A 13,519-nucleotide genomic window follows, 5' to 3' on the forward strand; every position below is an offset into this window, starting at 1 on the left:
GCATTTGGGTAAGTCTATTATTGCTCTTTTTATACCTTAACCACATAAGGCAGGCCTCAAGGACAACAACAACAAACCGTTGAGACTGACCAGATGCAGAATGCAAAGAAATCCATTAGTCTGTCAAATTTAGGTGGAGTGAAGCGAACTTGATTTCAAAATTAGGATACATTGTGTTCTCCTATTGACAACAATAAGAAGTAAGATTCATATCTTGGCGGTCCAGCAGTTCACACATCTGCCTCACAGTTCAGAGGTTCTGCGTTCAAGGTTGGTAAGTATTCTGAAGGTGCTCCAGCTTCCTCCCACATTCCAAACACATGCATGCGTGAATGACAATTGAAGGCTAAATGGTCCACTAGTGTCAATGTTTTTGTGATAAGGGGCCACTCCAGGGCCAAGACCGGGTTACACCCTGCCTGCCTCTCCCGTTACCCAAATCAGGACAAGCAGCATAGAAAAAGGTGCCTACCAAGGATGCTTAAATGCAATGTTCAAATGAATACACAATGCAGCGAACGTGCCTCATATGTTGCATGAAAACTCCCTCTGAAGAAAAAAATTAGGCCAGACCACAGAAAGGTAATATTGCATTCCAACATTTCAATGTGGGATCTAGAATGTCGGTGTCAATTTCAGTCTGAGGTTGAAACATCGTGCCATCACCAATCTAATCAAATGACATCAATTAATGGGTGGATAGTCCTAAAAATAGATTCTTTTAATCATTTGATAAAAATGCCACATGCTGGATACATTTTTGTTACAGCAAAGGACAGTATTGTGACTCTCGCTTGACATTGTGACTGTCACTTGTAGATAGCATATCTTCTACTTCCCAAAAAATAATAAATAATAAGAAATATACATATAAAGGTGCATTGGATTACAAGTATTTAATCAATCAACTGTTGATGTGTTTTGCTTTTTGAGGCCATCCTCTGATATTTATGCCAAATATGGCACAGCCTCAACAAGGGATGTATCTAGGAAAAAGAATGACAGAAGTAAACGAGTCACGTGAAGCAAGCAGTATCACATTCGAGAGTCTTGCATGACCATACGCACCGTCACTTATCAAAAACATTTTTCATGATGTTACCTTTGACTTGTGGTTACATAACAGGTGAGACTTCACCAGCTGCAGGCACGAGCCTTTGCCAGCATCTATTAAAAGCGGGGGTCAGTTATTGACCGATTCATCCACCATTAGCTCCACACTCTACACCTCCACATCATACAATAAAAAAGAAAACACTTGAACATATTGATGCCCTGTGGGAAATCATTCACAGTCGACATAATTTTTCTAATTTCTTATCCCTCCGGTATTTCAAAAAGATGTTATCGTCAGAAGACAGTTTTAAAAGATTATTTTGAAAGCAATTTCAGGGTTTAACTCAGATTAAGGACACAAAGTACAAGGAAAGAAAAATGCAAAGACAAAAACAACCCCCCCCCCCTCTCTAAGAAAACAGAAGACTCTCCACAGTATCTCATATTCCAACTTTATCATATCTCTGTGGAACCTCCTTGGTGACACTTTATTGTTCACATACACTTAAACTTACATGGGTGGATTTCATGCTATGCATTTTGTACAATTCAATGTTCATAAATGGTTCCGTGCTTACTGACACCACTGCAGCAGTTCTCTCTAAAAGTGGCAGCGGATCACGCCTTGGTAAAATCCTTGTGATGTGCATTCAGTCATTATCATGATCATCAAATAGCTTTATACCTTGTCCACCTTATTAAACCGAAGCCACATTCAGACCAGGGGACACAACCTATGACTGAGGAAGGCTATGAAACCTTTCATTTAACAGCAGCAATATCCCACTTTGTCTATCCGTACACAAGACTGATGAATAACTTCACCACTGTCTTCAGCACTGTGCCCCTGTTGCAATTTGCATCGTAGTACTGTATGTCATCATTACGTCTGCTCAGGGTTATGCTTGGAATATGTAAGGGAAATAGCAAATTTCACAGACGGACCCTATATGTGATCAATATTTCTATAGGCGGGTCGTTCAATGACCCATGGAGGGATTTCTCATAAAATCAGATGCTTGAGGTTAACACACCCGGCATTCTATTGTGGAATGGCACAGGGCGATTTATTGCTTTATGGAGTATATTTGACATTCTTCATTACATATTGTTCCCCTATTATGATTTTTTTTTTTAATAATAAGGATGTTTTTGCTTCGTCTTCATTTCCAAGGGATGTCCTCGAAAACTCAGGCAAAAATATCTTAAACTTCATGCTTGGTTTGTACATTGTACACTGTCACCTGTGAGACATTAAAAAGACGGGTGTGCCTTTCCAAATCCACTGAATTCACCACAGGTGGACTCAAATTAAGCTGTAAGAACCTCTCAAGTATTATTAGTGGAAATATGATGCACTTGAGCTTTGTGACAAAGGCAATTTATGTGTATATGATTTCATGTTTTTATTTTTTCAACACATTTTCAAATATTATTTCATTTTTTTTACATTATCATGAAAGGGTTTATCCTATTTCAGAAGGAGGCTATAGAAATAACAAAATATGGAAAAAGTGAAGCCCGGTGCATACAATTGGATCTGCCATTATTTTTATAATGAATATTACATTGTTCTGCCTTTGCACATTTTCAACAAATATCGTCAAACACAATATATTTCGGAACAAATCCATGATTGATTTGTCTTGAACAAGCTGATAACATTGTCTGGATCCTAACCTTATAAGAATTCTTTGACTCAGTCACACAACTTCCACCCAAATCACGTGTTGTCTGTCAGCAACACATACTGTGAAGTCATGTCCTCTACAGGATTGCCTCTGTTGCTTGTCAGACTTCAGTCTATGCCACCTTGGTTTTCTACCTGGTTGCTTGTAAATTCAATGTTACGCTCTATTCGTACCTCCGAGTTGCTTTTGTGTGCATGTCTTTCCTCTGAACTGTGACAAATTGGTCTACAACAACACAGTATCACAGCTGGGAGCACGAACCCCTGCGAGCCAGAAATATTCATTTCATATCAAGAACGCAACCGCAAGTGTTATCCAAGCTGTTAAATTCTGACCTGTTACAATAGGCATGGAGGACGAGCTATGGAGGAGGGATCCACACTTTCATTGTGTCAGTGATCATATTGATGACAGTCACTGATGAATAAATGACATGAATAGCTTCTTTTTGAGGCAGCTGCAGAAAGGCACATCGATTTTATCATTTCAACAGATGTGTCATCAATGGTGTCTTTTCATCATCGATCCACGTTTAGAGCAAACAGCATCTCGGAAAATTTAATTTACTCTCGATTAGGGCCCTGCGCACGGAGGACACCAGAGAGGAGACAAATCCCAAAATGCATCCTTTTAATCACATATCCTAAAGCAGCAAAATTGGTCTATGGGGCACACAGCGCCTACAGAGAAAGAACCAAAAATATATTATTGCTCATTGTAGTTTGATAGAAGTTTTATTTGGAAAATGGGGTGCGTTTGCCTCTGCCTCTGTACACGTTAAACCACTTGTCACGGTCATGTGATACTGTAGAAAAAAAAAGTACGCCCAGAAGCTCGCAAGAATTAGCAAACAACATACTTTTTGGAGAGCTTCACACAGGGCACGCATAGACAAACAACCATCCACGCTCACACCTAGGGACAATTTAGAGTGTACCTCTGCACTATGAGGCCGTCAAAAGACTAAACAACGTCAAAAGGAATCAAAGAAACAAAAACTCGCCACAGCAGCAGCAACTGAAACAAGTGAACTGACAGAGACTAAAAAAACCCTGGAAACTAAATACAAGCAGGTTGAAGAGACAAAGACGACACGAGACTCGTGGCTGGAAGGAACTGATTGGTTCACATAAAATAATATTTTGACATAAATGACCAAATTTGGTTCCTCGCCTTTTGATAAAAAGAGCTTAAACTTGCTGGGTGCCAAGAGGCACAGACGGAACATGAGAAAAACATATTGATATGAGTTAGAACACTTTCAAAAATAGAAATAGCCTGTAAGTTGAATTGGAATCACATTACACAGCGTCACGCCAACAAAAATGCAAGATAAGATCTATCTTCTATTTACTGTGGAAAATCAAGTAAATAATCCTGCTGAAAATCTGTTTCTCAGTTTCATCCAAATTAGAATGCTTTCTGAGGACAAAAATTGGTTGTGCTGTAGTTCTACTGTAAGTGCATAATTTTACTTTGTATGACTAGGAAACACCTCAGTGACAATAGGAGGTGAATCGAGTTTAAGCTGTGAGAGATGAGTGACACGGCTGCAAGCCTGCACACCTCAGAGGAACAGGATTTGGAGGCATTAGACCTCCATTGTATAGATTTGTGAAAGTGTGATTATGAAGCTCCACTCTCGCTGTCGGTAGCTGCTCTGTTTCTGAGAGCCACGATGATCCGGCGCTAATGACTTGCTCTATGGTTACTGGGGCTTGTGGGAATGCTGGAAAGCACGGAGGGATGAGGTGGAGGGGTGGCAGCTGTGCTAAAACATGATGGAGTTGTCAAAGATGGATCACTTGATTTTTACTCGCTTTTTTTTTCCTGCTGGATGGGTTTGAAGGTCCTCTCCTGAAACAGTTGACAGACAAAATGGGACTCTGGAAAGAGGCTTTTATGAGTAGTGTGTCAGCACTCCCTCTCCACTCAAGTGGCCACTAAAATGCTGCTGGGCTTGGCCTCATCTCAGTATCAACTTGGGTCAACAAATGAAAACAAATTGCCAACAAAAGACCCACAAAGTGTCAAAGAGGTGAGAGAAACCTGTTCGAAATCCCAACAGGATATGATCACCATTGAGACTGTTGCCTTGATTCGATTTAGCAGCCAGCACAGCATAAGACCAAATTACAAGTGAAAATAAAGGAACAGGCTAAGGTCCATAAGTCGACGCTACTTTCCTGTCACTCCCCAGTCACATGGTGGAATAACACAAGAAGCTGAGAGTCTTGAGCTGGCCTACTTCTTGAACGCCACATGCAGGAAAAGTGCCAACGGTGGGCTGCTTGCTTGTCTTACCTTGCTCACGGCTCAGGCTGCGAATGTTGCTTGAACCGTCCATTGTTGCATTCCCCCAGTAAGCCAGAGCTCCATGTGATGTGTAAAAAGGCTGGAAGAGCTGGCTTCACCCTAGCTACCATGTGGAGAGCTGCTGTCACTTGTACTTTCTCGCCCCATGGGTGTCGTTATCCAGGGTGTGATTGGAAATGTTTTGGGGGAAACTGAGTTGTTCTCACGTCTGTCTACGCTACCGCTCTCCCACAGTCTTTCTCTTCTTCTTGCATGCTCTCTTGATGCAAGCCCATCCTCCCTTTCTCTATGAGCTAATTTCGCAGCAAAGACAATAATAGTGTGGTCTCACACTTCTTCCTCTACAGTACTGAGTGCATGGACAATGTGTGTGCATGTATGTGGGGAGGGTTTGCCTGGAGAGCTTGAGGCGCGCGCTGAGCACAGTCAACCACTCACAGCTCTTGTAGTGAAGGGGAAGCGCTCGGTTCAACGGCGATCACCTGGGAGAGCGAGCGCTATTAGATGGACAAGGGAGGGTGTGTGTGTGTGGGGGTCGGGGGGTGGGGGGGGGGGCAAGGAATAGAGGCAAAGGAGGAGGAGCAGGAGCAAGGCGGGGAGAGGAAATGGACCGAAATGCATCTGCTGAGATAAAAGGGAGGAGAGGGATGCGAGAGGCGCAAAGGAGCCAAGGTGGCCGTGATTTGCAAGTAGGGAAGAGCAGCAGTGTGTGGCATACATGTTTTATTCAGCACGGAGAGATGCTGAGAGATAGGAGCAGCCAAGCATGGATGGGCTTGTCCTGGCAGTTGAGTGTTGGGCGGAAGGGCAGCAGGATGGACTGGCATGGTGATGGACTCTGCTTCTGTGAGGAAGCTTGTCATGTTGGAGCGCGAAGAATTAAATGCACAGTATATGCTACAGAGTTTCAGGCAGGGTGAAGTTGACACATAAGACTGTATAGTTTCCCCACCGCAGTCTAAATTAAACGATTTTCACAATACGTCTGTCCAGATGAAAACACATTGGAGGCTGAGGCTCTTTTAGCAAATCAGAAGCCTAAAAAAAGTAACAGCAGCAGCCTCCTTTGTCACGCATTCTGCTCACTCCTCCGTTTCTCAGGATTGTGGGAGACCAGGATGAACATTTACACATGCCAAAAAGAATAAATTCAGCAGTGGTATTGGTAGATATGAGCAGATCATGATTCCATCTTCTGTTGTTCATTCTCTTGCGATAATAACAAAACTGTCCCCATCGCCACTGAGTTTGGATCATCGTTATCCTTGCCTGGCGTCTTTCCCAAAAAGTCTGCTTTCAAGGACTTCAAATGGGCGTGTACACGAACAGCTCAAACACATACACAAAAATTGTGTATTTTAGAAATATTTCTGAGATTTGTGTGGAACAGTGAACAAGACCCTGACATACATGAAATCTTCAACTCGAGTTTTGTCTTCTGACTGAGAATAAGGACTTCTGATTTGCAGGTGCCGTTTCTCTTCACATGAACTGTCCTTGTAATTTGTCAAACTCACACTGGCTCATAATTTTTCGTGTCCCGTGAAAGACTTGAAACAATGCATGTGTCTGCATACCGGTATTTTATTTGACTCAATTTTTTAAAATGTATAGTTTCACATTCATAACCAGTCCCAGGATGGCAATTATAACTAAGGTGTGATCAGTGGTGAAATTGTGTTTGACTCTCGCGTATTGAGCTTGTGTAATCATGCTTGCAGAATTCCACAAAATATGCCTGACTAAACTCACATAGTCAGATCACAATAATCATTCCACATTCCAGGAACATTGATGAAAAGTGAGCCATATTAATGCATCAGTGAACTAGTTCATCCATTAGTGGTCACTGATGCATTTATCCTGAAATGATTATCATTATTAATTAAATCTCTGACCTGTGGTTCCGTTCTTAAATGCGGAGCAATTGAGCATTGCAAGCTCATTTATGAAGTCAGTCAATTATCTTTGTAGAGTTGGCAGGTTGGGAGCAAGCTATTTAAAGTCCCGCTATATCACCAGCGAACACAGCAAACACTATTTACAATATATTCAGCAACTTTGAACTAATGCATGAATAATACACCTTGCGAATTGTCTCACCTCATGTATGTTTCATGAGGCAGAAACATAGATTTTCAAATGCTCCAGCACCTCAGGAAATGCAGCAAAACCTGCAATCGCACCAAAAGTCACACTTCATTTAGATGACAGTGTCTTCTCTGTATGCTGGCGTGCAAAACCTCCTGCTGCTTGAATGAGCTCTGGGAACATGACATGTCCACTGAGTCACAAGACCAGCAGGACCCGTTTCACACACATGTGGCCTCATGGCATTTGCGACACAGCAAGAGGTTAGCTCAGATCAAGAGTGACACGAGTGGCTGTGTGCAGTGGTCAGTGGAGATGATCACTTATCTGGCTCATAAACACATAATGGCGACCAGAGAGCAAAGCATGAACCTCCCACTAACAAACAAGCCAATGAGTAGACAATCCAGAGTAGGACCATGGCATTCACCAGAAAGTACGAGTTAGATAAAGGGAGGCAGGACTGAACAAAATGAGTTAATTTAGGGGGCAAAAACAAAAGACAAGTTGTACGAATTAGTTGCACAGGCACGCTTGATGGGAGCAAACAGTTGTCTACCATCAGCATTGTGTTTTGCTTTAATTCTCAAAGACAACCCAAGCAAAACTTTTCGAAATGCTGTGTCTATCCGACAATTGCCTTCTACAAACAGAAAGGTTTGGTTTGGACTCAGTACCCCGAGAAGTGGCTACTACGCCACTAGGCAGTCATGCAACCTTCTCTCTACAATGATTTAGAGACATGCATTGGATTTACCTTCCTCACCCACATGATTCTTTTTTTTCTTTCTATGTATTTCCGCACTATAAAGGGTTATGGAGTATAACGCACACATTCAATGAATGGCCTATTTTAAAACTATTTTCATAGATAGGGCACACAACATTATAAGGTGCATAGAATAGAAGCTACAATAGTGGATGTGTTTGTGTTATGCACCCACTAAATGGAGCTGCGCTCAATGGAATACAGTACGATACGGCTTTATTTATATAGCACTTTCACAACCGGGGCAGCTGTAACAAAGCACTTTATCTATCTACCTAGCTAACTGGCTATATATCTGTCTAGCAATATATATACTGGCTATCTATCTGTCTATACACACACACACACACACACACACACACACACACACACAGGAAACTGGAATCAGGATTGAATTACCATGCCACTGACACGTTGTACACCAGAAAACAAAATGTTTTCAAAAACAATTTTTTTTATACTGTTGGCACTAACGAGCGAAACATTGGTGCCACCAATTGCAACTCGAAAAAAAAGTCTCAAAATCAGAGATGTTTTTCCCATTCTTTTGAAAGAGACTTTTTAAAAAGCTGCTGTCAGGGAAAGCAAGCAGCATATTGACTGACTGACTCACAGAAGAAGGTCACGCTTTGGTGAGGAGAACAATAACATCCCACGTAAACATGAGATGGAGAAATGTAACACTCACACTAGAACCTCTAATTAGATTTAGCACAAAGGCTACTGAAAAAAATTAATAAATAAATACATAAACATTGCAAAAAGTTCTTAAATGACGGTGTCGCTCCAACAAGAACTGCTGCTGACTAAAAACAAAAACACACACAAGACTTTCTTTCAAAGAATTCTTGAAGTCTTCTCCAAACTGCCGCTTACATTTAAGACAAAGCGGAGGAGTATATTAAAGTTGGCCAGCTTTCTAATTAAATGTGTGTGTATTTTGTGTGTGCTTGTAAGTTTTTGCTATCCTGAGGTTAACAGGAAGAGAAAATGTGTAATGATACAATATACAGACTGAAATTAGGGTCTCGCCATCTGACTGATGAAATACCATAACGCTAAGTGATTGCATCAGGAAGGCATAAAAGCGCAACAAAGATACACTGTATCGGCACTGTGTGGTACAGTTTCGTGAGCACGCAAACACAACAGCCTACGATTTGTAATCCATCCATTTGTTATGCTGCTTATACGTATGTGTCATAGCGCCAAAATTAGCTGACTTGAGAGACTTAAAGAAGCCATCTCAGAGAATCCCTTCTGGAATTAGTTGAAACATCATCCCACTTTTTTAGGATTAGTGTAGGCAAGTATATGACACCGATTAAACCGGATCAAGAGAAACCGATCCTTCCCTTAAAGAGGAGAATCCAAAACTAATGTATGATATTTCCTGTGTTTAAATGTTATTTATGTACTTGTCTCAATATGTTTCTCTAAGATCACATTCATTCACTGAATCGTTCGCGAACCGGAAGTTCGTTCGTGATTGCCATTAGCATGGCAGTGCGTTCAACAGATTTGGCAATTCAGTTTCAGATCACAGCCGACACACAGTCGCTCGCGGCTAAGCTCTTGGCAAATCGTGAATTACTCAAGGCAATAGTTGTTCAGCGACTTAAATGGTATATGTAGCTGTCATTTAAAAATAAAAAGCAGAATGGCAGCATGTTCACTAACTGAATCGTTCTCTAACGGGACAGGCGGCATGTTCGCGGAATGAATCGTTTTCGATTGGGAAGTTCCTTCCCCCGACTCCTTCATGAATGGCAACAGCGTGGCAGTATGTTCAGTGAAGTCCTCCCTTCATTTGATGCTGGCCGCTGATTGGACGTCCGCGGTGATTGACAACATGCACATGGCTGAGCTCAAATAAACTTAGAAAAGAACGAATCACTTCAGGAGGTGATGTGTTCATTCACGTTCACTGAAAAGATTCCTTCTTTATCAAGTCAAGTCAAGTCAACAGTATTTATAGAGCACTTTCAAACAGCCATCGCTGCATACAAAGTGCTGTACATGGAGCAATTTTGTCACGTTGCGTGGTGGTGGTGGACCCCAAAAAGCAGGCAGGAGGGAGGAGCAGGGTGTATTTGAAGAATTGTATTTAAAACATAGAAAACTAAATCCTAAACAAAGTCCTAAGTAACAAACAAAAACCATGACTAAAACAGGACTGAAGCTAAAACATAACAGTAGCAAGAAGCAACAAACAAACATGACAGTAGCAAAAGCAAAAAACAAACATGACAGTAGCAAAAGCAACAATGACCCAACACAGAGTGTTCGGGCAGGACAGTCCTTTTATACAACTAATTACCAAATGACCAACAGGTGTGCAGCTGCCGGTCGAGCCCTACAGCGCCACCTGTTGGTCCCTAAACCGAATCATGACAAATTTAACATGCGCAGTAAACAGTAAGACAAATCGGCATGAATTACTCAAAGTTACTCTCAAAGTGTTCATGTGAGAGGAGAGGTTTTATTTTGGGCAGCTCTCTAAGGTGAAAGAAGCTGGATTTAACAACGGCACCAATTTGCCGATCGAGTTTGAAATCACTGTCCAGTTTAAGGCCCAAGTTTGAGACTGTTGACTTAAGATAAGGAGACAGGGGGCCCAAGTCTACAGGGTGGAATGTACAAGGCCCACTAGGACCAAACAATATCACCTCTGTCTTTTTTTCGTTGAATTTCAAGAAATGTTGTACCATCCAGCCTTTATGAACGACATGTTCCCAAATGACATAACACAACCATAAATGGGAGTGTCCCCTGTTTAAGATTACGTCGTTTATGTTCACATACCTGAAATGACGGAACAGTTTTTTCACAGTTGATGTCACAGTTCACATCGGCATCGTATCATAATTACTGTGTGTGTAACCATGCACACGTGTCCTATAAAGTGAGCACAATGTAAAGCACTCATGTGTATTATTTTAAAAGTGCGCGTCTGTGTGTATTATTTTTAAAAGTGCGCGTCTGTGTGTGTGTGTGTGTGTGTGTGTGTGTGTGTGAGTGCGCGTTCGTATGATTGGACAGCTACGTATGTACAGGGTACGTAAGTTATGCACTGTTTATGCACAATATGCTAATCTTGAGGCTCCTGGTCTCTGACAGATTGACTGTTGTTAGCCTAAAAAACAGAGTAAGGAAGAGTAGGCAAAGTAAAAGAGGAAGATTTCTTGCAGTCCGAAGGATTTGGTTCATCCACATATTATCATACTTATATACACTCAGTCAAACAGAGTAAGGTCACCTACAGAGGTTGTGTGGTGACACTGTGTGTCCCAGAATTTCAACGTCATTGTAAGCCTTAGGCTGAAAGCTGAATTGATTATTATATAGATCCTCCTTTTTCATTTTAATATGCATGTGCACTGCATAACTTAGCTTCCTAGTGTTGTTACTTCATTTTTTGTGTGTGTCCAGGGAGACAGGAAGGAGTTGAAACAAGAACTTCATTTGCATGTGATGAAACCCTGAGAGTACTCACAGCTGTTGGTTGCAGATCATGATTATGCAATCGTGGTAAAAATAGGATTAAAAAACACAAAGTATGGGGTGTGAGGGAGTGCTGATGATTACTTTGCTGTGTTTATTACCAAAACTACTCATGCGAGTAAGGAGATGCAGTGATTTACGTGCCGTTGCAGATGAAAATGACACTTTGAGAAACGGTTCCACCAGTAAATTGCTGCACTTTCGTGGTCGTTGTAACATGTCCAACCACGATGCCACTCAAGACCACGATTGGTAAATATATCTTCATTTGGCCATCTGCTGAGCATGCATATCATGATTTGCTTCTCTCTAGGATCCAGTCTGATTTTACTCCAAATGACTGGCAGATAACAGTAACTTACATATTTGAGTGGACCTGTGAAAGCAAAGACACATGCTCCTAAAAATGACTCATGTTGTCATCTTGGCATGTATCTGAAGGCTTAATTAAGATTCTGTTAAATGGTGTCAAACAAAAATAACTGTCAGCACCATGGACAGTGGCATAAACCTCAAGCCTCAAGATACACCAGGGGTGTCAAAACTCTCAACACAGCTGAATCAAAATGATGAGGATCGTTTTCATGTTTCCTCAGAGCTTGCCGATGAGATGATCCTTTGAATTAGGTGTGTTGCGGCAGGGAGCGATGGAAAACAGGCAGGACAGCGGCCCGCAAGGACCGGAGCTACACATGAGATAAAGGATTATTGAGTCAATGCTTCTACATTCAACATTCCCAGACTCTTGGTATGGCGAAGAATGCGTACAAGTGCTGTGAGGGGAAACGTTACAGCTGACAGGTCCTACAATAAAGCAAGCTGTCAATTACATCCTGTTGTTTCTGTGCTGGATTATCCATCAATTATTATTACGACGGAAAAGAAAAGAAAGAGAGCTTTTAACAAAGGCTTCCATGCACTTTTTGTACGGCATTAACATTCTGAGGTTTGAAAATGTACTATGCTTGCTAAAATAAATGCATATGTTTGTATATTATATGGCGGCCCAGTAGTCCAGTGGTTAGCTTGTCGGCTTCGCAGTGCAGAGGTACCGGGATCAATTCCAGCTCCAGCCTCCCTGTGTGGAGTTTGCATGTTCTCCCCAGGTCTGCATGGGTTTTCTCCGGGTACTCCGGTTTCCTCCCACATTCCAAAAACATGCATGGCAGGCTGATTGAACACTCAAAATTGTCCGTAGGTGTGAGTGTGGGCGTGGATGGTTGTTCGTCTCTGTGTGCCCTGCGATTGGCTGGCAACTGATTCGAGGTGTCCCCCGCCTACTGCCCGAAGACAGTTGGGATAGGCTCCAGCACCGCAACCCTTGTGAGGATAAAGCGGTTCGGAAAATGAATGAATGTATATTATACAAAGAATACTGTTCCACATGCCACAAAATTTCATTTATGATATAAATGAAATATCCTTCTAAAGTCCCTGCCAAGATGTAGAGCATTACATCGAGGACATTACTCACATCAACACACAATGTGTAGCAACAAATCTTAGTCATGTATATGATTTAATCTCAGAGGTAAGGAAGTGGAGGAAGAAATGAAAAGGTTCTCTTTTTTGAGAGGCTTTATTTGAGTGCCCTATAAGGGCCTCAGATCACACATTGGATCTGCCCGCTTGTGTTTGCCTGGCATTTGAGACTGTAGAGGAACTCATGCAACTCTGTGTCTTAGTGCCTCAAATCCAAGTCCCACCCTCCAACCCCCCAATTTTTTGGCCAACGGAGTTATATAAGATATTTGAATGCTGAAGCATTGTTTTGCAGTGTTATGCAAATGTGTGGGTATATATTTAAATAAATTCCGTGAATAACGCACCCTGGTATAAAATTAAGTTGCCCTGAAAGAAACATGTATAATTTTTAAAATACATTGGAAAAAAAATACAAATTAAAAACAGAATAAATGTTGAATTATCTCGTTGTATGATTACTTATACCCAACTAATGAACGGATGACCAGTTTTGAAATGAGTCAACTATTTTTGTTGTCTTTTCATTTCGTGTTCAAATGAATATAAACAGGGTAACAAAATTATTGCAAAATCTCCACGTTGATGATGTTTTACCTTCGCGGGCCAC

The 13,519-nt window shown here is 41.5% G+C and overlaps 1 protein-coding gene across 3 annotated transcripts in view; it reads right to left on the minus strand.

Moving 5' to 3' along the window:
* The window catches only part of plch2a (phospholipase C, eta 2a), a 128,223-nt gene that overhangs the window by 53,713 nt on the left and 60,991 nt on the right, over window positions 1–13,519 (minus strand). The window contains exon 1 of one of the 3 annotated variants that reach the window (XM_052058259.1): window positions 5,052–5,536. The exons of the other annotated variants lie outside the window; for them this stretch is intronic. Within the exon in view, the coding sequence (XP_051914219.1) occupies window positions 5,052–5,094 (43 nt within the window). The 5' untranslated portion in view covers window positions 5,095–5,536. Of the gene's footprint in view, window positions 1–5,051; window positions 5,537–13,519 lie in introns of those variants that run through there. 3 annotated transcript variants of the gene reach the window in all.

Source organism: Hippocampus zosterae, chromosome 2 (genome assembly GCF_025434085.1).
Source record: "Hippocampus zosterae strain Florida chromosome 2, ASM2543408v3, whole genome shotgun sequence".
NCBI classification, from domain to species: Eukaryota; Metazoa; Chordata; class Actinopteri; order Syngnathiformes; family Syngnathidae; genus Hippocampus; species Hippocampus zosterae.